Source organism: Vidua chalybeata, chromosome 9 (assembly GCF_026979565.1).
Source record: "Vidua chalybeata isolate OUT-0048 chromosome 9, bVidCha1 merged haplotype, whole genome shotgun sequence".
Taxonomy (NCBI): Eukaryota; Metazoa; Chordata; class Aves; order Passeriformes; family Viduidae; genus Vidua; species Vidua chalybeata.
This window is the reverse complement of record NC_071538.1, coordinates 25,471,562-25,496,904: the sequence shown is the minus strand read 5'-3', so window position 1 is coordinate 25,496,904 and position 25,343 is coordinate 25,471,562. Positions and strand designations below refer to the sequence as shown.

The window sequence follows — 25,343 nt, the reverse complement described above, 5'->3', positions numbered from 1 at the left end:
GTGAAGATCATTTTGCTCTCCCCACATCCTTCCCCCATATTGCCCCAGTGCTTGCAAGTTTTCTGTTTGGAAGAAAGGGCTGCTTTACTTCTATAAGCAGAAACTTAACAGTTGACTTAAGGCTTTTGGTAGCTGATAAACATTTTAATAATCAGTCTTGTGTAGTTTTTTGACTTCAAAATTAAGTGGCAAACTCCAGAGTTGTGGTTAATCATATGCCAATAGTGAGACTTAATTGAGCAATACACAAAGGTAAAGCAGTTAAAGAGAAGACAAGTGGAATATTCCTGAGTCCCAGGCTCTGTCAGAGTTTCAGCCACCTTGCCTTTTAACTGGAAGGAGGAAGGTGTGCTTAGGAAGCAGTTCTTTACTGTGAGGGTGGTGAGGCACTGGCACAGGTTGCTCAGAGAAGCTGTGGATGCCCCAGCCCTGGAAGTGTTCAGGGCCAAGCTGGATGGGGCTTGGAGCAACCTGGTCCAATGGAAAGTGTCTCTGCCCATGGCAGGAAGGTTGCAATGAGATGATCATTGAAGTTCCTTCCAACTCAGCCCATTCTATGATTTTATGAATGTAAGGCTTAACAGCAGTATCTAAAGTTAGAACTTTTAATTAACATGACATACAAGAGTAATGACTTAAAACTGGGAGAATTTAAAGTTCAATTAAAATTTCTTCTTTGAGATATGTGTACTTATTGTGTTAATTTTGTCCAATAGTAATTATTTAAATCACTGCTATTCTGATGAGTGCTCTTAATAGACTGGCATTTTCCATGTATGTGAGTTCTTGTAATTTGTGTTATAAGTACTTGGCCTAAGACTTAAGAAATCCCACCCTAATCTAGTCTCTTTTGAGGTATTAATAGACTGCCTCAGAAATTGAATGTAAGTGGGTTTTTAAAAGTGATTAGTAGTGTTGCTTTCCTCATGTCTCCTCACCAGCTAAGGCCTTCTAGACAGATTTTGCCTTGGCAGTAACAAAGCCATTGACTTCCACTGGTTCTGGAGATAGATGACACTGATGAGGAAGCTGCTCTCCTGATAAAGGCAAAAGAACCAAGTTTATGGTTTATTCTGCAATAAAATGATTATGAACAGGATTTTAAAACAATGAAGGTAGCAGAGCTGATTGGTAGAATGTACAGAGGACAAAAGACTTTGTTTTCATATAGCTCATTCTCAGATTAGAGCTTTCCATTAACTAGCTTTCAATATTAGTGTTGGACCTAGATGATGTCGCCAAAAAACGTGTCAAAGCTGGTGATCTTGTGTCATGGATGCTCAGATTGTGGGTATAACAGTTCCACCTGTTCTTCACACTGCTGTCCTTATCAACCCATCTGTTTTTCTTTTTTTATCATAAAACCTTGTTACTGTATTATTTGCATTTATGCTTCTTGATCAGAAGCCTTCAAAGTGTGATTTTACTTACCATGGTATAAATACTATTTTTTTTTCTTTCAATATGAGTTCCCCTTTGCCTGTCTCTTTAAATTAAATTTTAAATAAACTTTAAAGTCTCTTTAATTTCTGCTGTTAAAATTATCCATGACACTGTGGGCTACTGTTCAGACATTTAATCTGGTGAGACACTGCCATGAGTTACTTAGCCCTTGCTTCCTAGTTGGAGTGTGAAGATGTATGGAAATGTATCTGCTCAGAGACTTTGGGTGGAATATTCCTCCTGGCCTTTACTATGGAAGGCTTATCAATCATTAGATGTCAGCTTGTTTCTTAGCAGAACTGCATTTCCTATGTTAGTAGCTGCAAAGATAAAAAACCAAAAAGGGTCAAAGGAAGTTCAGAGGTTCCAAAGAGACACCCAAAATGCTGTTGTGGTGAAAGAAATGGCAGAATTTAGTGAGCCTTCATGTGATTTCCTATATGAAAGGCAATGTTATTTTCTTGAGATTCTGGAAACATCAGGATGTGGCCTTGTCAGATAGTCTAAAATTCTGTTTCAGATGCAAAGCCTTAGGAAGTCAGGAAGCTTCATTGCATTGCATTAGTGGGGTTTTTTTCAGTCAGGTTATAAATATTGGTGAGTACGCTAAATGTTTTGTAGAGAAAAAGAAAGTCTTCAATAACTAAGAGGGGATGTTTAATGCAGACAAAGTTGTTTCATGCCTTTCTGATAATAGCATAAAGTTTATCCACAAATTCACCTTTGAACCCTGCTCTCCTATATGCTGAATCATTATTTTGTAAGTTAGATCCCTGCCCAAAGTGTAAGCCATGTTTTGCTTTGCTTGGAAATAACAGATGCTGGAATCAATTTTGACAGATAGAGGTCGTAATAGGGCGTGCATTATGCATATTGTTAGCAAAAAATAACATTTTTGAATCTCTGCATGAAACTCTGAGGGTCATTCACTGTTGTTTAGAAATGCAGAGCTGCTGTAAGGATCACAAGTAGTTTAGTTTTTTTTTTTGTTTCATATATAATGGATATTCTAACTTATTATGTGCTATGTTAATTCTAAATTGTAGCCTCCTTCCTTGATTCATAATTACCAGATGAGATACTCAAATGTATGGTATGGTTTATGAAAGGTTTTCTTTTTCTAGAACGTAACCTAATTGGTACCTTATAAATGTTGCTCTATCGTGCTTTCTGTTTTTCTCATGAGCTAAAATTTAGATCATCAATTTCTGTTAGTTCCGTGACCCAGAGCCTGGCTATGAAGACTTTTCTAGGAATCTGGGATTTTTTCCTGGTTTTCAAGTGAAGTAAATTTTAGCTATTTATTGGTCTTATAACTGGATAAGTTTGGTTTTTGACTTCAATGTTGGAAATTACCAGGCTCTTTTGTATCTTTAAATTAGAAATTTCCTGATAAAAAACTTTGTCATGTGGAAATCTGACTTAATGGAAACCAATGGGATTTTTAACATTAATGATAATATATGGATGAAATCCTGATCTTGTCCTTTGTGTTGGAATTTCACCTTCTTTTTAACTTGTTAATGAGTAATATTTTTGTGCCAGATATGCTTCTGCAGTTGTCAGATACTGTCAGTACTGCAGCTATGTACATTGCAATGCCAGTGTCTCTAAATGCTTAATATGTTTCACATTTCAGTAATTAATGCATAGAGGTTCTATACTGTTTCTGTCACAAATAATCCAAAATTATACTCTAAAGCATTTTAGGTTTTTGTAGAATACCGCTTTTTCTTCTCTACATTTTTGAATTACTGCAAGTCCTCAGGATTCTTAATGAGTATATTTGTTACGAATCCATGTGCCAATTAAAAATGAAATGTCAAGAATGACAAGGAAAATATCCTAGATCTTGCCTGTCTGAACTTCTGTAAAGCGGCTGGTGTACTGCCTCAGAGGAACTGGTCTCTTATGAGAGGAAGCTAAAAGAGCTTGGCTCGTTTAGCCTAGCAAAATGAAGGTTAATAGGGGTGTGATTGCTCTTTAACTGTAGTATGAAAATAAAAGCAGACAAGGAAAAGAACTATGCAGGCTCCTGTTCCTAAGTGGATGTGAGTTGGCCGTGAACTGATTTACACTGAAAAGTAGAAGATTCTTGTTGTGGTTTAACCCCAGCCAGGAACAAAAAGCTAAGGTGAGAAAACTCGTGGGTTGAGATAAGGACAGTTTAACAGCTAAAACAAAAGCTGTACACACAAGTAGAGCAAAAGAGATTTCATTCACCGTGTTCCTTGGCCAGTCTGTTGTGCAGCCATCCAAGGAAAGCAAGACTCCCATCATTTGTAATGGTGACTTGGGGAGACAAATGCCATCACTCCAAACATCCCTTCTTCCTCCTTCTTCACCCACTTTATATCCTGAGCATGATGTCATATGGAATGGCTTATCCCTTTGTCAGTTGGGGACAGCTGTCCCAGCCATGTCCCCTCTCAGCTTCTTGTGCACCCCCAGCCTACTGGCAGGGTGGTACAAGATGCAGAAAAGACCTTGATATTGTGCAAGCAAACCCTGTTTTTGGCACAAATTCAAACCTCATACTGTCTTTTCTGAAGAAAACTACCCCAGCCAAAGCCAGCACAATTGTAAATGCTCAGAGTATAGAATTCTAGAGTGAACAATTGGAACAAACAAATGTGTTTTAGGGTAAGCTTGTTAAACTCATAGATTGTTTGAGATGGTTGGTGTGTTAATGATGGATAGGTCTGGATACATCAAATTCGAGTGTTTGTCCTTTTTATATGTTAGGAGGTGAGGGCTGACCAATTTCTGCCCAATTAAATGTCCACCAGCAGAGTGTTAATCTACTAAACTCTTTCTGGGCTACTATAATCAAATCTGTAATTGCATGCTGAAAAGGAAGGTAAGCATTCTATTTGGAGCTTCTTGACTCTTACCCTCAATTTATTATTTTTTCTGTACCTCATTTATTTTTTCCATGCTTAATGGTGATCTAAGGGAAGTTCTATGAGAAGAACACTTACCCATGAAAATTTAGCTATTCCAGAATAATATGTACTTCTTTTTCATTGATGATTCAAAGATTTCATTTAGTCTTTTTTTTCTGTAAAATTTGATTAAAAAAAAAGTTTAAAATTATATGACAAGGATAAGTCCTTTTGATATTTTCATGTAACTAGCAAAACCTATTAGTTATGCACTCACTGCTTTTGTATCTTTGATTGATACAGGCTATGTGTGCATGTGTGTTGTTATTGCTACTGAAATGAATACGGCCCTCAGTGACTCAGACACTGCTGTTGTTGGAGAGTGAATTTACCTTCAGTTGTTTTACTTGGAGCTATAAAGTGCATTTCAGAATCTGAGTCAAATCTAACGTGTGCTAACATAATTAGCACCAAAATACCATTTCCCTTGTTCATCCATGCATTTTTTATCCATGGCCTTGAAGCTAGTACACAGTCTCATTACAGAAGTGTCTGAATGAAAGAACAACATTGCAGTGTGTCAGTGATTACTGTATATTGTTGCAGTATTCTGGAATCCTGGCCCTACATCCCAGTTGCTCCAGGTGCTGGTTTATGTCAGTGTGGTGACAGTGCACGTACATTGTGCTGGGCCGTGAGTATTCATAGCAGTTCAACGCTGAGCACAAAGAGCTCCTAAGTGGACCAAAGACAACAGTTGGATAAAATAGGTGATACAATTGCAGTAGAAAAATGAGATTTGTGTGTCACCAAAATAGAGACCAGCTATAGCAAGCAAATGAGCACTGTAGTTACCATGGTTTCTGTAGGCATTACAACAAACTAGTTTTAAGGAGGGTTCTGAAGCAAGATAATAAACTCCATTAAGGCCGTAACCCAAAAGCCTATTTAAATGATAGGATTATTTCTAGTGATGTCAAGAGGTGTTAGATCAAATCTTCTAACATTGTATCTGCCAAGGTAACTTCATAATCAAAATTGCCATAGGATTTTACAGAATCAAGCATACTGAATTATACACAAGTTTTCTGAGTATGGTACGTTTTAACAGGATTAATTCTGTGTTACCTTTTGAATAATTCTACTAGTTGACACAGCACAATTTCTCCTTTTTTCCATAGTTATCTTGCCCTGGTTTTCAGAGATGCCAATAATCATAATTACCAGTGGAATAGAAATTAAAAGTACTTTTATTCATGTTTATGATTAATAACTTAAGCACTATAATATCTTAATAAAACACCAGGATTTTAATTGAAAAGTACATGATTATTTCCTGAGCATATTCTGATGAGCTCAATCCAAGGGTGGGGTTTTAAGTTTATTGTATCTGCACACTAAATATGTGATAAACTAAATCACCAAATACATGGTTTTATAATGTAAAGAATTTTTTGTGCATTTGTTTGACTTCCCTGTATGTCTCTTAGATGAGTACCAGCTTACAGTTTGTTCATCACATATGCAGACCTATAATTCAGATTCTGATGGGGGGGTTTCCTTTCCTTAGGACAAAGTTGTCAGCTTTCACTTGACACTTGTATGCAGCATTACTTCTGTTTGCCATGCAGAGCGTGGAGCATTTGTTGGTGCTGGATCAGTATATGAAAGCATGAAAGCCTTCAGTTTAGAAACAAAGTAGTGTCTGGTATTTGCCTAAGTGGAATAATGGCTTAGTAATAACTAGGTGCTCATTTTAAGTCTGCCAGGTACCTCACAGAAACAGTAAAAGTTGAGGTGTCATTTGGGTTGAGTAATGTAAGAGCTGGTATTACTTTGCTTAATGTTTCATCAGCACTTAGGATTAGTATTTATTCATTAACACAGAGAGTAGTAATTATGGAAGGTGATCTCTTTCATGTTTCATACAATTTAGAGGCGATCATGGATATTTGTGTTTGTTGCCACTTAAATTACAGTAGTGATCTTGCAACAGAAATAAGTCTTCTGTGGGCCTGCTGATCCTTTGTTGTTACAATGAAATTAATGGTGACCTTCCAGCAAGAAACATGTTAAATATGGCAGCCCAGCGACCTTGACTTTGCAGCCTGTCACTCTTATCTGTAATTATTCATATATATTCTTACAAAACTCTTACTTAACTAAAAACTGTCTGGTTAAGATTTGAAATTTATATACCCACTTAATGATTTGAAAGTCCCATGTTTAATTAAAACCAGGAAAATTATTCTAAAGTTTTTTTTTTAAGATGGAGAATAATTAAAAATAGCTCTGTGATAAAAATAGCTGTTGTGATAAAATGCTTTCCTTGGCAGATATAGAGTGCAAAAATTATTTTCTAAAAGCCTATAAATCCTTAATATATTTGTTATGGAGTGCATAGTGCTTCATTTGATTTCAAGTATTCTTATAGTATCAGAGCACACTCTGAATGCAATACACTAGCTGTCCATAATGCTTAAAATGTTGAGGTTTTGTTTTTTTTTTTTTTTTAAAGCTGTTAAAGTTATTTGAACATGAGGTTACAGTATCCACAGTTTTATCTTCTGACTGAAGATCCAGAGATTGCCCCCGCATTTGATACTTGCCTGTGGAGGATTCTTGAACTGCAGTTACTATCAGTGCTTTAGTTTGTACAAGCAGACAGAAGTGGGTTGCTCCCTTAAAAAAAAATCCCCAACACAGCTTAGTTGTCTATGATGCAGTCAGTATTGACGTGGAAGGACTAGTGTGCATCTAGAGTTCTTGTCTTGAAAATGAAACCTTCAATTGATCCAGGCTTTGCTACAGGCACCCAGAAATCGTGTCATAACATGAAAATTTAAAAGAAAGAAAAAGTGTTGTGAGAAACCTAAAAGAGTTATGATCCTGACTCTCCTGGCCATGTGTACATCAGCCATAGGTTTTTGGTAATAGTGTTCTAAAGCAGATAAAATTATCTATATTGGTGTCTTTAATACTAATTCATTGAAATCTTTGCCTTAAACTATAAAGATAGCCTTAATATTTGAACCCTACGCAGGGCCAGGGGTGCACATGTACAGGGAAGAGTCTCCGTAGGCATGAAATCAACTTTACCCCAAGAAGAAAGGGGGATAGAAATGTTTTTCCAAAGTAATAATTTTCTATTTGGTAGTGCCTTAGTCATATACCTGCTAAAGACATAGTGTTTCTTTGCTTGATTGCTCTCATGGTTTTCAGATTCTGTAGATTGTCATTAAGTAAAAATTGATTCTGGCTTTTGGGATTTTTTTGTTTGTTATTTATTTTTTAAATTTTTTTTTCAGGTTTACCAAAAATGCAAGTAATTCGGAATTACAATGGAATCCCACAGCCAGCAGCACAAGATGGGCCACCGTTGCATATCCAGATTGGGGACACTATTGAACTCATTAGAGGAGATGCACACAGCTTATTTTGGCAGGTACTGTATCATTTATCAAATGGCTATGTTCTGTTTGTCCAGATAGCAACTTCTTATTGATATATTGCTCTCCTAACTTTATTTTTTCTTTTTGAACAATAACAACAAAATTCTTTGTGGTTTATCCAAATAAATGCCTAATACAACAAATTTTGCTTTTAATATGCCAGTACTTCCTACATGGTTTAAATTTTCATTCTTGCAACCTTAAAGTAAAAGTCCCGGTGAATAAATCTGCAAGAACATGACATTGGTGGCAATCCTTGTGAAATTATAAGAGTTAAGGAGAGTGTTTGGCACAAGAAGCAAAGTTTTAGAATTTTCAGTGTCTGGTTCTCTAAGCAGCATAAGTAAAAGCTTTGTTGACAAAACCCAGTTAGTGAATATTAGATTTATAGGGGAGAAAAATAGCCCTGCAAAACAGAACCATACCTAAACTCCTTGATGCTGGCTCAAGTCAGTTAAGGATAGGGGTTTTTTATATACATAGGAAAAGTATATTCTGTTGATGGCAAAATTTGCTGTCATGTGATTCATATCACTACTTTTGTTACTAAAATTTCTTCTTAAATGAGAACTTTAAATGTTGAAAATGCTGACTTGGATTCACTTTAACAGTAAATGCGTTAAAATGTCTCATTTTTCTTGACTGCTTTCTGAATTGTTTGTATTATTGGGTACATGGAAATAGAGCTAAATAGAAGAACTATCAGGAGATTAATAGAATAACAGGTGGAAAATATCTGTCTTCTTGAATTGTTGTTCCTGTATTTATCTTCCTGATTTTCTTTGGGGTTTTTTTTAAGCGATGATAAGGTAATGACTATAATATAAAAACTGCCTGGTCTACTTCATGAGTTATGTCATACTTCTTCTTGTTTGTTTTGGCTTTTGTTTTTCTGGCTACAGTTAGGATGGAATCTTCCTCAAACTCTTCAGGACTGGCTCAGTGAACACTTCCTATGTCACTGTATTATCCTGAACATTTAATGGGGGGAAGTAATAAACAATAGAATTATTTATCTATTGAAAAAAAATGGAAATAGGTGTAACTAAACCACCTTACTCCCTCCCAAAAAACCCTCCAAACCCAAAAAACCAACCAACTCCCCTCCAAAACCCCCCAACCTGTTACTTAGCAGACCATGGGTATTTTGCATCACTAAAAATAAATATTTTCAAATGACAGAGTTTGGCCTGTGTAGTTTTGTATGTAGGACTTGGTTCTGCAAGGTCTAGAATTCTGATCTGGAGAAGCATTTAAACCTGCTCTTGACTTAGGACTGGCTAAAAGGTAATCATCTGACTAATATAATTAGTACAAGCCAAAATCACTGCTACCACGTGGGACTGATTCTATTGCCATGTTCATACACATCTGTCAACTCAATTTACAGGAAATTGTCTTAGAGGTTGTTTGTGATTATCATGCTAAAGAATTTAGCTAGGATCTCATTGTGTCTAACTAGCAGAAACCAGAAAGCGTGTTAGGCTTTTCCCTAGAAGCCTTAGTAATAGATTTGAATCCTAATGGAAATTGTCATCTCCATTAGCATCATTCAGGAATTTTTTTTCTCTCTTGTCACAGACTGCTTAAGACAGATTTTTCTGAGTCTTTTAATGACATCTACATTTTAAAATGCATATTAAGAAAGAGTCTGCAAAATGCAATTTATATTAAAATATTTAATTATTCAAAAGGGGTTTTAGGGTAATTTACAGCTGACCCACTACACTAATATTCCAATGGTTTTCTAAGTTGATCATTTAGAAATTCAAATGATTGTAATAGATAAGTATGTGTGGTTTAAAACTTTTCATTTTTTACAGCACATCAAATAAGCAATGCAGGTTACTAAGCAGTGCTTGAGCTGTAGCTGAAGTGTTGTCAAACATGCCTTGATAAGCATTAATATGTTTTGTTCAGTGGCTGGTCTTATTGAGTGTGGTACCACTTGCTATTCAGGTAGGATTAGTATTGAAAATAAGTGTCACTTGGATGGCAGACTGTTTCAGAGTTGTGCTTAAAATTAGGTCTATGCTCAAGAGGGATTTGTGTTTCAGGTGTAAATAGAATATACAGATACAAAGGGTAACCTGCATTCAAGCAGGTGATGTGAAAGGGAGTAATGAAGCTTTGCTGAACACAGGTTCAAATCTGTGAGACTGTCACTTGTTTGCACAGAATTATTTTTTTAAATATCACTAGTATAAAGAACTTTGAGCTTAAATACAACCTATGTGATTTTCCCTCTCCTCTGCTGCCTCTGCACTTCTCTGTATTTTTGGTTAAGGGAGTGTGTGATTTTTGGTTAAGCTACTTTGTGTGATAAATTGCATAGTGATCTTCTATGGAGAATGGTGCACTCACTGTGCTTAGGATAGCACCAATCAAAGAATGGTTTTATTTTTTTCATAAACCCTTGTTATTTTTTTACATTCAGCTCCACTCTCTTGCATTTTCTATTTTCTGTGGGGTGTTATAGTAGAATTACACATTTACTGTTACAGAAACAAAATGAACCAAAACCCTGAAGAAATTTCATGTGTGTTTATGAGGGTTTTTCCCTTTTAAATTTTATGTTGCAGGTAGGCCACTAAAAAAAAAAAAGTAATTTGCATGATTTTAATGCTTGTAAAGTACTCATGCTTAATCTCCTTGCCAAATGCTGAGAGTATATTATATTTACAGTCAGTATCTTACATTTAATGGAGGTTAAGTATTTATGTGCTTTTAAAAAATCAGTTAAATTAAAACATTTCTTTGCCTAAATACACATTTTGATGTCTTCATTTTATGACTCTCTGTTCAGGAATTTAGGTATGTGTCCTGTTCTACTCTAAAATGTGTGTTCACTGCCAAATATTACTAGGAATAAAAAGATGGTTTTAAGGTGTTCTTCAGGAGAGTTTGGTTGGTGTTGAACTGTGTGTGAGCTGCTGATGCATGGATTTGTGAAGGTCAGGCCACTTTTGGTGCTTAGAAGCTGGAGTAAATTGGTGGTCCTGCTGTCAGTTTGCTCTTTTGAGAGTTTTAAAGTTCTTCTAAAAGTTTTCTATGTTTTCTAATGTTTACATATTTTTACTAAGTTCCCGCACATGTTCATGTAAATAATAATTGTTTTACATTCTTCTTTGTAAGTAGAGAGAATTAATAAACTGTTAGTTTGACCAGTGTAGTTGGAGAGGTGGCAATTTCAACCTCCAATCCACTTGTCACTTTTGTAATTCTATATATTGCAGAGTCAAAAAAAAAAAAATCTCTTTTAATTATTTTCTTCCCTCTTTTACATCTAACATCCATATAAAAATTATTTTATATCATAATATAACATCTGGAACTTTAAAAAAAACTTTAAAACTCTCAAAAGAACAAAGTAACAGTCCTGCCACTGTGGGAGGGCAGCCGTTGTGGTGCAGGAAAGGCTCAGTTCAGGCCGTGCTGGATGCATCTCCAGCACGTCAGTATATCACAGTCAGGCAGTCATCTTTAATTCTGTTGGTATTCCCCTGCCCAGCTGATTCCCACTGACGCTGGGTATCACTTGGGGAGGTGCTTAACGTGCTGTCTGAATTGGCTCTCGGACCACGAGTGCTGAGCTCCCACTGGAGTTTGGTCTCTCAGGTGCTGCAACCACTGCTGCACAGTGGTCTAGTCATTTTGGGGATCTGCAAGGTTGCAGAGCGGCAGCTTTCTGTAGAATGCCAGCTGAGGAGGATGTGACTCGAAAGGAGATAATTAGCCTTAATGAAGATATCAGACACTGGCAGATATTGACAGAGCTGGGAATCACATCCCAGTCTCTGAGCTCCCTTCTTGCCTCTCATCTCTCAGAGCTTTCAGATATATCAGTTATAATTATCACTTAATTATATTAAACCCCCAACAGAACAACAGCAAAACCCACAGAAATATTGAGCAACACTTTATTAGAACAACATTTTATTTTAAAGACTCTTGGATATATTTATTGTCCTAAAGTCCTGGGTGTGTGTTATTATTTACTGTTGATCCCAATTATGTCTCAAAAATGGAATTTTTTTTTTTAGGGAAGAAATCTAACAACAGGAGAACTTGGATTCTTCCCAAGTGATGCAGTAAAACCTAGCCCATGTGTAAGTACAATTATTTAGTTCTGTGTGCCACCTTACAGGAAAACTGTCCAGTTCATTAGTTCATCAAGATTAATTTTACCTTACAAAAATAATATTGTTTCTACTTCCTTGGTGCTTTCATGGTGGTTTCAGTATTACTTAAAGTAGAGAGTTCTAATACTTTTGGTTATCGGATGTAAGTAGGGCATGTCAAGAAAACAAGTTTGATAAGCAGGTTTAACTTCTGGGAATATTAATAAATTGAACTGTCTGAAGAGTTTCCAGAGTGTGGATCAAATGCATTTTATGTGAAAGTGCACTTTCTTCCTTCCCCAGCAGGAAGGTGAGAGTGCTGTGGCTCTAATCTATTCCCCAGTCACTTTGGGTTAGAGAGAGGGATTACAGCCTAGCTAGTAAGTTTAAAAATTGTAAAACTAACATCAAACTTTGAATTCTGACTGCTTGATAAATTTTCTTTTTTATGTTCTTACCTGTCTTTATTTCATGCAAGAAACTTCTCAATATAGAAAAGTAATAAAAAATTATAAATAAAGTAAAATAAAAATAAGAAAATAGAAAAAATAATAAAGAAATACATAATTTTATTATATGTACTCAAGAATTTTATGTACAGATGTGAGGCTGTATTAATATACTATGCACTTGTTCCTTCTCTGCCCTCTGTACCACTGTGCATCAGATTACTGCCTTCCTTTGCTGAGGTTAATTGATAAAAACCCATAAACCCAGTAATGAATCCTATTCCTTATTTTGCTTTAAGGCAGTTTTAACTTACTTTAACCCGATTCTCAACAGTTTGACTTATTAATAGAATTGCTTCTGTTACACCAAACAAGACATGCCACTTCAATGGCTTTTATAAGTAGGTGGGGGTCAGCTCTTCGTAGCTGCATTTTGATATGTCTTTGGGGCTTATTGTGCCTTTGTTTCCAGAACAAGTTTATATGAGATCCTAAGGAGTATAAGTATGCTAAAATACCATAAGACATCTTTAATAACCTATATTTCCAGGATTTTGTTTGAAGAGGAACACACAGACTATTTGTAGGTACAAGTTGTGTTAGATTGGGTGAGAAGACAAATCTTAAATAAAGATGAAACTGTTGTATGACTTTAGCTTTCATCCCTCCATCCTTTGCTTATTGTTAAATTTGTGAATTTCCCACCCCTTGCTTATTGTTCAAGGGTGGATTTCCCATGCCATGGTGTCACTGTCAGTGACCCCATCAGTCATTGTGTAGTCATTGACCCCAACTGTAGCAGCACTTTTAGGAATTACCAATATACTTTAAAAGCACTGGCAGTGTAATATCTGAAGTTAGGAAAAATGCTGCTGGTGTGTTATGTAGGTCTCTTTCTAACGTTAAAGCTTTCTGCTAAATTTAAAATACACTATTTAGAGGAGTACTGAAAATAACACAGTTTTTCAGAATGAATAAATACTATTCATGAAATGTTACCAACTGGTGTCATGAACAGAACAAAAAGATGAATTGATGCTTCAACACTGTTAGCTTGGAAGGAATGAAATATAAACATCTTATTATGATAAATGATGCAGTGAAAGATACTGAAACATCAATCAGGTTTTAAACATACTATAACTTTTACTGTTATTATTAAGTCTAACAGTCTTTACAACCATCTGATATAAAAATGCCCAGAAACAGCATAAAATCCATATATCAGAAGACTTTAGGAATGAATATTGAATGAAAAACTGCTGAGCTCCAGAATATCTATATTCCAGACTTTCCACAGATGTCCCTATAAACAATTTTTTCCCTTTAAAATAAGTAGTATATGTCAGCAGACATTTTATGCACTATATGAGTAATATCTGTTTCTTCCTAGCTTTCCTCCATTTTTCTAATTTGTGTAGAGGCATTGGATACATAGCACAGTATGAGCCAAGAGCTTCTGGAATAACATTTGATTTTATCCTTCTTTATGCCAATGAACAACACTTGTTATATGAATATATTTGTCCATTCAAAATTTACAAAAGCAACTACTGATCTATCATTTAACTGCACTGGAGGATGGACTTAAACCATCTTTGAATTTTTATATCCTTTCCAGTTTATTAGCACTACCAGAAATATTCAAATAAGTTAGAAATATTTAAGAATATCTTGCAACATGTAAAAACTTGCTAATTTTTGAAATTGTGGCCTTGAAGTGTGTCATCTGGTGGATCCACTAAAACATTTCTCTTAGGAATTGTTTGTCAGCATATTCATAGTCCATTAACTTTCTGCCAGGTCTCCCCATTAGAAGCAGAGCTGCCTGAGTGACACCATCAGTTTCTGCAGGGATGGGGAAGGCCAGTGCTGCTGCCAGGGTGACACCTGGCTCTCCTGGGTGCCCTCCACTCCTGAGGGCTTCACGTGCTGCCAGCACTGCAGATGCTGCTGTGGAAAGAGCCCTTTGTCTACACTGTTTGGGAATAATGCATGTTTCCTTTTGCTGTCTCAAGAACTAGACTAAAGGACTGTTTTAATGCCTGTTCAGTTTTACTGCTACACAAGGCAAACACGTGAGCCTGGTTTTATGCCAGAGAACTTTAATGTGTTCCACACTGAAGTTTATTTCAAGGTCAAGTCTAGAGACTTGATAGAGATCTTAGCTGGTACCTGAGGTCAAGACAGTGGGAGTTGTAATTGATTGCAATTCAATCAATTTAAGTTTATAGGCCTTTATAATAATATTTTCCTTACTGGATTTGTTTTTGAAAGTCTCTTTTGGTGACATTCCATATATCATGAATATAAAACTGTAAGAATGTTACTGTAATTTCTTCCCTATTAGAGTCCAGAAAATAAAACATTTATTGGTTTTACTTGAAGGAAAAAAACCAAAATATACGTGCTTACCTAAGAATATGTGACCTTAAGTTATAAGTGTGTGAGATTTATGTTAACCTTTCACTAAAATCCATTTTTCAGCACTGCATTTTCACACATTGTTTTAGAAGAGTAGGGTAATACTGAGTTATCACAGACTAATGGGAGAGGATACTGTGCATCTTGTGCATGAATAAACATGATCTATCCATATGTTTGTGTACATATAACATCCATTTTGCAAACCGATTGCAGTTTAATTTTTAAACTTAATTTCAGAATCAAATTACATGCTTAGCAAGGTACAGTACAATAGTTGCCCAAGTCAAATACAAAGAAATGAATGATGTCATGTGATATAAGTTGTGGAATATCCTCAGGTCTCTCTGAAGATTATAGACCATATTTCCCAGTGGACAGTCTAAGGCCACACAGTCCAGAATACATGAAATGAATTTTATACATTACTGTAAATTGGTTGAATATTTTAGTGCACTTTTCTATAATGCAGAGCATTGAGCTATTGTGTGTATGAAATTTGAATGTAGGCACTGTCAGAAAAGCTTCAAACAGTTCTGTGAAGTAAAAATGCCCAAAACAAACTGTCACAGAAGAAAAGAGCTTAAAATATTTTGTATTACTTTCAGAATGATAGGGAATATTTGTCCTTTATTATAACTTCCTTTAAAGAAAATAGACTTGTAGACAAATTAGATCACCTGGTTATTGATAGTTAAATCAATCCATTTTCTGTTTTTTAGAAAAAAAATCTTGATCCTCATTTTCTGTATCTTTTGATATTCTAGGTTCCTAAGCCAGTAGACTATTCTTCACAGCTGTGGTAAGTCTCTGTCTTGTCTTGCTTCTCTGAAAGAAGCAGTCACAGAAAGCAACTGTGTTTACTGCAATTTAAATTATATTGGTTTAACCTTTCTAGGCTTCAGAAGAAGACTGTGTAATGGTTTGGGAAAGCAATGCCATGCGTTGCCTAAAGGCATTTCTGATATAATAAAGTGCTTAAAGATTGTGATTTGTTTGCAAGTCTGTGGTTGTACAGTCTTAGTCCCAGAGGTCTGAAATAGAACAATAAGAGATGATTACAATATGAAGCATGGAAGTATAACTTACATGTTGAGTGACTGAAGGAAGGAATAATGTTAAATGCATCATGACTAGTTCTCCATTTCCTTAAGAGCCCCACCAACACTGAAGCTGTAGAGATACAGGTGGCACCTGGGGGTATGGTTTAGGGGTGTCTATGGTGGTGCAAGGTTGACAGTTGGACTAGATGAATCTTGAAGGTCTCTTCCAACTTTGACGCTGTGAAAAAGATGGTGTATCAAAACTGCAAGCACTGCTGCTCTGGGCTTTATGGAGTGTGTGAACTCTTTCCCACAACTCAGAAAAGACATGGTGATTCTGAGAGAGCAGAGTAAGCATCACTTGTGTTCTTTCACTGATTTTATGCCTTGCCATTTAGACATGAGTTCTAACTTCCTCTTAACTTGCCAAAAGTGAAATTAGGATCACATCTAAACAAATACTGATTTTTCATAACAAGCCAAGTAAAATACTTATTATTTAAAATTGGTATTTTGAATTAATTCCTAACATTTGGTCTATTTATAGTTTGGTTAGAAGAAAACATTTTACTGGCATTAGTCTTTATCTTCTATGGATTTTTAATAAAGATCTATTTTTTTACTTAAAGCTCCTTTCTAATTGGTCGTGATGTATTGGTGTGAAATTTTCCATAGTGGTGGTCTGTGGTGGTGACAGTCTTTGTAAAATGGTAAGATAAGCATAATTTCCCTGGAAGCTAGGTCACTTTCCCCAGTGAAGAGTTTAACCTCTGGTTTTGCAAATGAGTGTCTGCTGACAGCCTCTCAGATGTCCTATGCAAACCGCAAGGCAGAGCAAGGGCACAAATCTGCTCATGCAGGCAGGCTGCAGAATCAGTGATTTATTTGTCTTAGCTTTCAACACATAGCATCAGCTTTTGCAAATTTGGATGGTTTTGGCAGATTTTTTTTTCCTCTCTGGATGTTTAGTATACCCATTGCACTTTAGCATTTAGAGGTTATGCATAATTATGAAACCAAATAAAATATTGTCTTGTGTAAGTACCAAATTTTCATATAGCTCTTTTGTTGACCTGATCTACCTCTGGTGGCTTATTCTCCCTTTTGTTGTGATAAAGCTCCCTAGAACTCAGGGAGGTTCAAAGGTTCTGGACCACTGTTGTATTGCTTCACTTGCAGCATGATTCAGATAAACCAGTTGGTTTTATGAACTTTTCAAACCAGTTGTCATTCAGCTAATGCTTGGGTTCAAGCACTTTCTTTAGCAGATATTGTATTCAATGTGCAAATAAGTACTTTTCTAATTAGGAATTCCACAACCCCCACTGTGGAATTTTTTCATGTTTTATTCTTCATTCAGAAATCTGGAAGTGGTATTCAGTTGCAATGGATATATTTTTGATCCTCATGATATGTAGAATATTTTCACTTTCCATTGCATATTTAATAGACCTTTGGAGCTTTGAAAAAAATCATAAGCAATTTTTATTTTCCTTGTTACAGGTTTGCAGGAGCAATGGAACGACTGCAAGCAGAAAGTGAACTAATTAACAGAGCAAATAGCACTTACCTGGTGCGGCACAGGACCAGAGAATCAGGAGAATATGCAATTAGTATTAAGTAAGTGGAAGTGAAATAAGAATGCCTCAAGAAAGTTTTCCTGTTCTCATTTTTGTCTAGATAGTATTTGAAATAAATACGGGAAATAAACCACTGTTTCCATGATATAATTACATGCAGCCTTTAAGAGAGTCAATATAGGAAAACTGAAGTTGCTGTCAAAAAATACCCAGGATTTATAGAAGGAAAGAAGCAATGGATTTATAATGCTGATGTAGCAAGTTGGGGCTACAAAAATAAAGGTCGAGTGTGTTGGAGAAGAGTAAATATTGTTTGCAGAGCAGTAAGATCTGTTTCATAGACTTTGGTGAGCAAAGCCCTTTGCATCTCAGACTGTTCAGTAAAATGTGGGTTTGTGCATTTTGTGGGTGCAAATTGTGTGCTTTCATGTTGTTGATCAATATGAATATAAAAGCAGGAAGTACATGGGAATTCCCAATTAAAATAAGCAGTTAGCTGTGACTTTTTTTTCTGATGACAGATTACTTCTGTAGCTGTACTTTAATATATATGTTTGGTTGATTAGATGTCAACTTTGTTTTGGCACAGATATACATTTTGTCCTAAGAATTTATGTGTGTGGTGTTCTAGGGGCATGCCCTCAGGTAATTATTGATTGTGTCTGATTAAAAACACATTTATATTCATAAGTTATTCATTGCCCACAGGTACAATGACGAAGTGAAACACATCAAGATTTTAACAAGAGATGGCTTTTTCTATATTGCAGAAAATAGAAAATTTAAAAATTTAATGGTAAGCATTGATTAGCTTTTTAACATTGTGAGATTTTCTTTGTAGCTGTTTCTGTTAGAGAGAGCTACTTAGGTTTATAAAATTCCAGAAGGCTATGAGAGTGAAAGATTTGAATTGTGTCCACTCCTGCTAATAGGATAATTTTTTATATTTATGGTTTTAGCTCTAAGTGATAATTTTATGTGCTTAAGACTACATATTTATTGTTAGGACTGGACTGTGTCCCTTGTAGTGAAGTGGAAGAGAGGAGGAATTTGAATCCCATGCATCAGCCCACTCTGGAGTTAGGCTGAATCTGGAAAGGAGAATTTGATGTTGTTGGAAATCTTGGTTTTTAGGAATCAACTGGATTACAATTTATGCAGCAGCCTTCCTGCATGCATACTCAAGTATGTGAAAATGCTAAATAAAAATGAAGGATAATACAAAACAAGAGCAGGGAGAAGCTTTAAAACCAGGAGGCCTTAGAAATTATTTTAGGTTAATCACTGATACTCTGTAAAACAAGAGCATCCTAGAAGTGGGGAGAGATTAAATGATAATCTGTAAGTGCTCATTAGAACAGTAAGAACATAAATTTCTTGATGAAGCATGCACCAAGCTGTTTTTGCACTCTTATCCTCATTTCACACTTACAAGCCAGTGAATTGTTTAGTTTTAAGGCTGAGGACCCTGAGATCTTTTCATTGTTTAGCAGCAGAAATGATGGTGTTGCTCACATTCACGAGGAGGTGGCTGCTTAGTCTGTGAACCCTACAAATGATTCATTGCAAGCTGATCTTGGCAAAACACGGCACCTGGAGTGCCACGCTGCCAGGTTTCTTCTTATGGCAGCGATGCAGCGTAATGCACTTGTGCAGGTTCCAAAGTAGAGCAGAAATATAAATAAAGGACAAAGTTGGATGAAAAATGGGCAAAAAGAATATGCATTGCCTCACAGAATTGAGAGGACAGAAGAAATTTCTAGTGTAAGGGCCTTACTCCTATCAACTTAGCCTTGCTAACATTAAAGTAGGAAAGAATTATTTTATAACACAGATTTAGGATATTATGAATTCTGCCCTTGAGCGTTAAATACATAGGTGGTGTGGTGTTTGTACATGCTGTGGAACAACTGCTTTGTTCTGGATAGATGCAAGAGAAAAAGGAACAGTGTCTGAAAGAGGAACAAAAGTAGTCTGAATAGAAGTGGGAGCAGAAGAGAGACAAAGGCAGCATCCATGGAAACGTTAAGTAGTGATCTGCAGTGACACAGCGTTTTGTACTGCTTTGGAGGGAAAAAGGTAGAAGAGTTCTTGTGTCTACTTTTCATAGTACATTTGAAAAACTTTCACCAGAGTAATTAAAATGTGCTGAGTGCATAAAGCAGGGTGCAGTGAGAGGTCAGTTTGGCTGCTGCTGTGAATCAGGGTGATGTGACAGGCTCCTGAGGAGCCCCATCCATGCTGGCATGGACTGCTTACCTTATTCATCTCTGTAAGCTTGCTACTGTGATTTGTGCAGTTTGTGTTTTGGAGGCCAGTTGTCAGTCAGCTGTTTTCATGGAAGAATGGAATTAAAACCTAAGCTTTAAAAGTAACTGAATCTGTGACGTGAAATGATTTTTTCTTTTTCCTCAGTTTAAAACCATTTAACTTATTTTGCCAACAAATAACATCTGTCCATTTGGAATTCTAATTACTTTTACCAAACAACACAATTCTTACAGACTGACACTGTGAAAAAGATAACAAAAGTTTCATACTAATTATTTTCCATTTATCCAGATATCCTACTTTGAGTGGTACTTACTTACAAATCACACACAGTATTGTCATGGTAATTTGAATGTCTGAATATTCAGTGATGATATGAGAGTAAATTCTGTTGCTGACATTCCAGTTTGTGTGATGTGCTGATGAAGCCCAAAGAGTTCTTAGTATCACTGTTTTAGACTATTATAGGCTAAACATTTTTATAACTTTTTGTGGTCTGCCTTTTTTTTTTGTTTGTTTGTTTTGCTTGTCTTTTTTTTTTTCCTTCGTTTGTTTTGGTTTGCTTGTTTTTTTGTTGTTGGTTTTTTTTTCCCCCTAGAAGGAAATGATTAAACACAATATGATCTCCTAATTTTGACCTAAGCTTAGCTTGGTCAACTTTGACTTTGCAAATCTAAATATAAATAAGTGGAATGAAGTGAAGGGTTTACAGTAAATACATTGCTTTGTGCTTGCATTTCTGAAGAGTGAAATCCCACATTTGAATGGATCAATTGAAGTACATTTGCTCTGAATTGTCTGCTCACTTTTAATCTTATTCTATCTCCGTGTACAAACTATGTGATATTGAGATTTCTAGGGCTAATTCAAATGTAACAGACAATGTTGAAGATTGCAAAGGAATAGCATGAGCTGTCAGAATTTCGATGGGTGTTGCCTTCATTAGGTAGTAATGCCTTACGGTAGGAATTTGAGAAACTTGTCTTCTTGGTTACATAAACTATTTCAGCTATTCTTTCATATTTACATATATGAATTTTTGCATATATACGTAAAATATTCCTGTGTGTAGCTATGAATGCTTATAAAGATGCACGCACACAGAGATGATGAAATTCTTGGTTTGGGTACAAGGAGAATGTGAAATACTTGGTTTTTCAGTCAGTGTGCAGTGTCTGACACCCCCCAAGCCTGCCCTGCTGTGTAAGTTTTACATCGTCTGAGTATCTGCACATTGAGTTGCTGTTAACTTACAAGCCACATGCTTTATTTCAGATCTGTGTACTTACAAATACATGTGTAGATAAACATAATTTATTATTGCAAAAGAGATTTGAGAAAACAGGGACATTTACCACTCCATCCTTAGCAAGCAGCTGACCTTGCCTTCTGCCTGGCTCCAGAAAAGCAAAACCATCCTCAGCCTGACTTAAAGGAGCAGCAAATGTTGACTTTGACAAAAAGATTTTACTTAGCTGATTTTTGGGGTGTCTTTTTTGGTTTATTTGTTTTGTTGAAATTTCTTTTAGTGGCAATATGAAAGCTGGTACATTATTTTTTAAAAATAACTATATTCTACGGGATGTATTGTAAAATAAGGTTACCTACATAATAAAACTGCCATTGGCTGTACACCAGAATGCTGAACGGTATGCGATTTCAATTTCCAATGCAAGTGTTTTTCCTTTCTGAAAGGAACTTGTAGAATACTACAAGCACCACTCTCTCAGAGAAGGTTTTCGGAGTTTGGATACTACTCTTCAATTTCCATACAAAGAATCTGAAAACTCAGTGGGACAGAGGACCAACAGAACAGGTGGAAATGGTGAGGATTATACATTTTTGTGTATTATTTTCTGTCATATATATGTGTGGGTGTGTATATATATATATATTTTTTAAAAGAACAAGGTACTTGGAGCATCTTCATCTTCCATTTTTGACATATAACCAATTACTATGGCAATGCTTTTAGCTAGGATTTTTTGAAGCTAAGCAGATTCAGATCTGCCAGGAAATTTATAAACATGTCTAGCAAGCTTGTCTTGCTGCCAAACTTAAAATCTCCCCAATATTCAAAAAGTCTATTAGACATGCTGGTTTCTTGCCTAATTTCTTCAGAAATTTGCATATGTGCAGCTACAAGTGTTAATATCTGTGACAATTTCTAATCCTTAAAATGGGATTTAAATAAATCAGTCTTGTAGCATAGCCTTATGAAGTAGCATCTCAGTAATACCAAATAATTGTATAAAAATTAGATTTACTGTATCATAATTATTCTTATGCGTGTTTTTTAACATTGCATGTTTATTAGAGTTCCCTTACTAAGCTTCTGAAAGTTAATGAACTACTGTGCAAGGTAAATAGCAGTTAAAAGTTGTGAAGTTTAGAGATAACTTGGGAAGGCTTGCAATGCATATACTGTCCTTTATTTAAGCTATTACAATTTAAGTGGAAGTTAGCATGATTTTTAGGACATGGACAGGTTCAATGTTAATGATAAAACCTACCACATGGCTGGCCTCTAGAAAATATATGTTTCTGTCAAAGAGCAAATATTAGATTTGCTTTCTGCAGTCATTGGCTGCAGAACATTTGTAGTGTTACATTACAGAACTGTAGCATTTCAGAACAATTGTACTGTAACAGATAATAAGAGGAAAATAAAAATTAATGGCGATTTTAACGATATGAAGACTGCTGTAAAAGCCCAAAAAGTCTAGTCTTTGTGATGATGGTGGTGGCTTTGTTACTTTCATTTGCTGTGTTTGTGAGCTTTTGTTTACTTGCTTGCCTCTGTTTCATAATATTTCTGTAACTTTGGAGGCTTTCTTCCTCTCCTAGTTAAAGTGAAGATAATTTAGGACAAATGAATGTGAGAAACCAGTGTGTCTCTGGCATTTCATTTACTGTCTCTACCTCCCAGTTCATCTTCTTTCCATTTCGGTTCTCCTTCACTGCTTCCCAGGACTTCTGTCACTTGTCTCCTCTCTGTGGTGTTCATGTCCAAGCTTGGTGAATTTCTCTGCCCTGTCCTTTTGTCTCCCTTTAGCTCATGGTCTCCCTGTGCATCTCACTTGATTTACTTTGCATTTTTTGAGTTATTACTGACTGTGAGCAGAACCAGATTGTTTCCTGTTTTTTCCTTAGGCCAGTTAGAATGTATCTCACTTAGAATGCATCCATACTGTCCAACTTCTTAGTCCGCAAGAACTCAATCCTTTCCTGCTTTACAGGACACAAGATTTATGGTACAGCCTCATTAACTTCAGTCATCATACAAAAGAAAACATCTTCTTTTACAATAGCTTTTAGGCAGTATGTGGGAGAGCAAGAGAAATGACTGCTCTCATTTTAGTCCAGGGGATGAGGAAGGGCATCACTGCTACAGTAACTATCAGCCCTTTGATGCTACAAACTGTGCTGGTGGAAACTGCAGGTTTTGTCTTAGACCAAACTGACCTGAAAAGCCTTTCAATTCCTAAACTCCTCATGTAAAATCTAATAGATTTCCATAATTCTACTGCTTTGTCTAGCTTGACTCTGAATGACACTTCCTTTAATGGATTGGACAGTAAAGTGTGTCCCCATGAGTGTGGTGATTTATTTGTTGGGTTTTTTTCTTGTTTTGTTTGTTTAATCAAGATGTCCATGATTATCAGTCCATCTGTGGGTCACTCTTCTTGGTTTTTAAGCTGTCTTGTTCATTTATCAAGCTGATGTAAGAAAAGCCTTGTATTTAGGCAGTGTGAGCCCTGCTGGGCTGAATTTAGAAAGAATTTGGGAAACTTGAGGCTGCGGTTTTAGTAGAGGAAGCAAATAAGTCATTAGTGGGGCAGCAGTTGGACATGGAGTTTACTCACAGCCCTCAGTGTGGACCACCATACAGCTGATTTTTTTTACCTCTTCCCACATAATCCAAGTGCAGGAAAAACAGTTGTTGGAAGGAAGCCAGACAAAGTAGGTGAAGAGAGAGGGGCACTTCTCCATGTTTTTTCAATTTTGCAGCTACTCAGCACGGGGCTGAAGCTAGTGAATGCAATGGGCTTTGACAGTCTGAAGCTAATTTAAAGAAGGATTTGGGTTTAACGTAGTATTTTTCTCTATACTATTCACATATCTGGATTTTTTAATGAAGCCATCTTTTGAAAAGACATCAACATTTTTTTTCAAAACAGCAGATCTTTAGGATATATAACTGACAGAATAAATGGAAAAGTATTTCTAAGAAACATTAGTTGAACCACTGCAGACTTTGACAGAGTTTTATCATTTTCTGCTGCCAAGGTCTTTGAGTTGCTGTGAAATTGGATGGCAATACTGAATTGACTTTACTTCCCAGAAAAGAATGAGAAAGACGTATGATAATTTTTTTGGTATTTGTTATGTTTTCATTTAGCCATATAGAAAAAGAAAAACAATTGGTATTTCATTGAAATTGTAATTTGTAATATGAATCATAATAAGTCACCTTGTAACTTCTTGAATTTTCAGGGAATTTAATTCTTGCTTCAGCATCTACTTGATTTTTAGAATAATTTTTTAGAATAAAAATCTTAGTGGGATAGTTATTTTGCCTTTCCAGTTTTTGGCTTCCCACTTGGGTTAGAACTTTGCTTTTCAGTCTCCTTGTTTTGCAGAAGTCACCTGTGTTGTTCTCATATTCATTGTACACTTCTTTTAATGTGGTTGTAAAAGCTGTCAGATATTTACTTCTGTCAATATAGAACTTCAAGATAATTGGGAAGATTTTTTGGGAAATGGTATATTCTTTCTTCTTAGTTTTTCAGTCTTAGGCTTTTCTAGACACACACAGTATGATGAAGTTTTGTTTTGCTACACAGAAAAATACTAATTCTTACATTAGATTACAGGAATGATCAACCACTTAATGAAATAAAGGCAAAAAGGGAAGAAAAGTGGACATTACTCTGTGGAGTAGAATAATGGCACTTTATTCTGATTTGCTGATGCAGAGCACAGTCATATGGAGAAATTTGAATCTTTATGAAATTTAGATTTTAAAGTAACCTAAATCATGAAGCTAAGTCCTACCTGAGTGATATTTCTCTTTCAGTTATCTAGGAGTAGGTATATTAACTAGTTATGACATCCTACTTATGCTTAATGCATTAACTGCCTACTAATGCTTAATGCACTGTGTAAAGGTATTTGTTAGTAAAGTAAAACAAAGCAAGTATCATCCCAGCCCTTAGGGAATCAAAAGAATTCAGCCTTTCTGCTTAGAAGCCAACATCAACACCCTGTCATCAAAACAGATCAGTTATCTGTAGAAATCTAGTAGGATTTCTTTGCCCACATAGGTTTACTTGTCCAGAATCTGACATATAAAACCAAACCTCCAGCTATATAGGAGAGAACAATGGGGTTAAGTCTGCTCACTTAAGGACCAACCATCCCCCTGCAGCACCTAGCCTGGGTGTGTTCCTGTGGGCTGCTGTTCCACTCTGCCATTGTGCTTCTGGAGAAATAAAGGCAGGTGTTTGCCTCTAAGACTAGGCACTGCTTTTCAGTCAAGTGGCCCTCTTGGTTTGTGTAGCATGATTCCCCACAGAGCTGTTACTTGGGGTTACTGTCTTGAGTATAAAGGAGCCCCTCATGCATCCCACATAGTCCATTCAGTGTTAGAGGTGGAGAAAGCTTCAACATTG

At 36.0% G+C, this 25,343-nt stretch overlaps 1 protein-coding gene across 1 annotated transcript in view; it reads left to right on the top strand.

Annotated features, from left to right (window-relative positions):
* Window positions 1–25,343, top strand: part of VAV3 (vav guanine nucleotide exchange factor 3) — a 149,268-nt gene that overhangs the window by 112,729 nt on the left and 11,196 nt on the right. Inside the window, exons 20-25 of the mRNA XM_053950723.1 lie at window positions 7,637–7,773; window positions 11,824–11,889; window positions 15,542–15,576; window positions 17,321–17,437; window positions 18,106–18,193; window positions 21,364–21,493. Coding sequence (XP_053806698.1) covers window positions 7,637–7,773; window positions 11,824–11,889; window positions 15,542–15,576; window positions 17,321–17,437; window positions 18,106–18,193; window positions 21,364–21,493 — 573 coding nt within the window. The remainder of the gene's footprint in view (window positions 1–7,636; window positions 7,774–11,823; window positions 11,890–15,541; window positions 15,577–17,320; window positions 17,438–18,105; window positions 18,194–21,363; window positions 21,494–25,343) is intronic.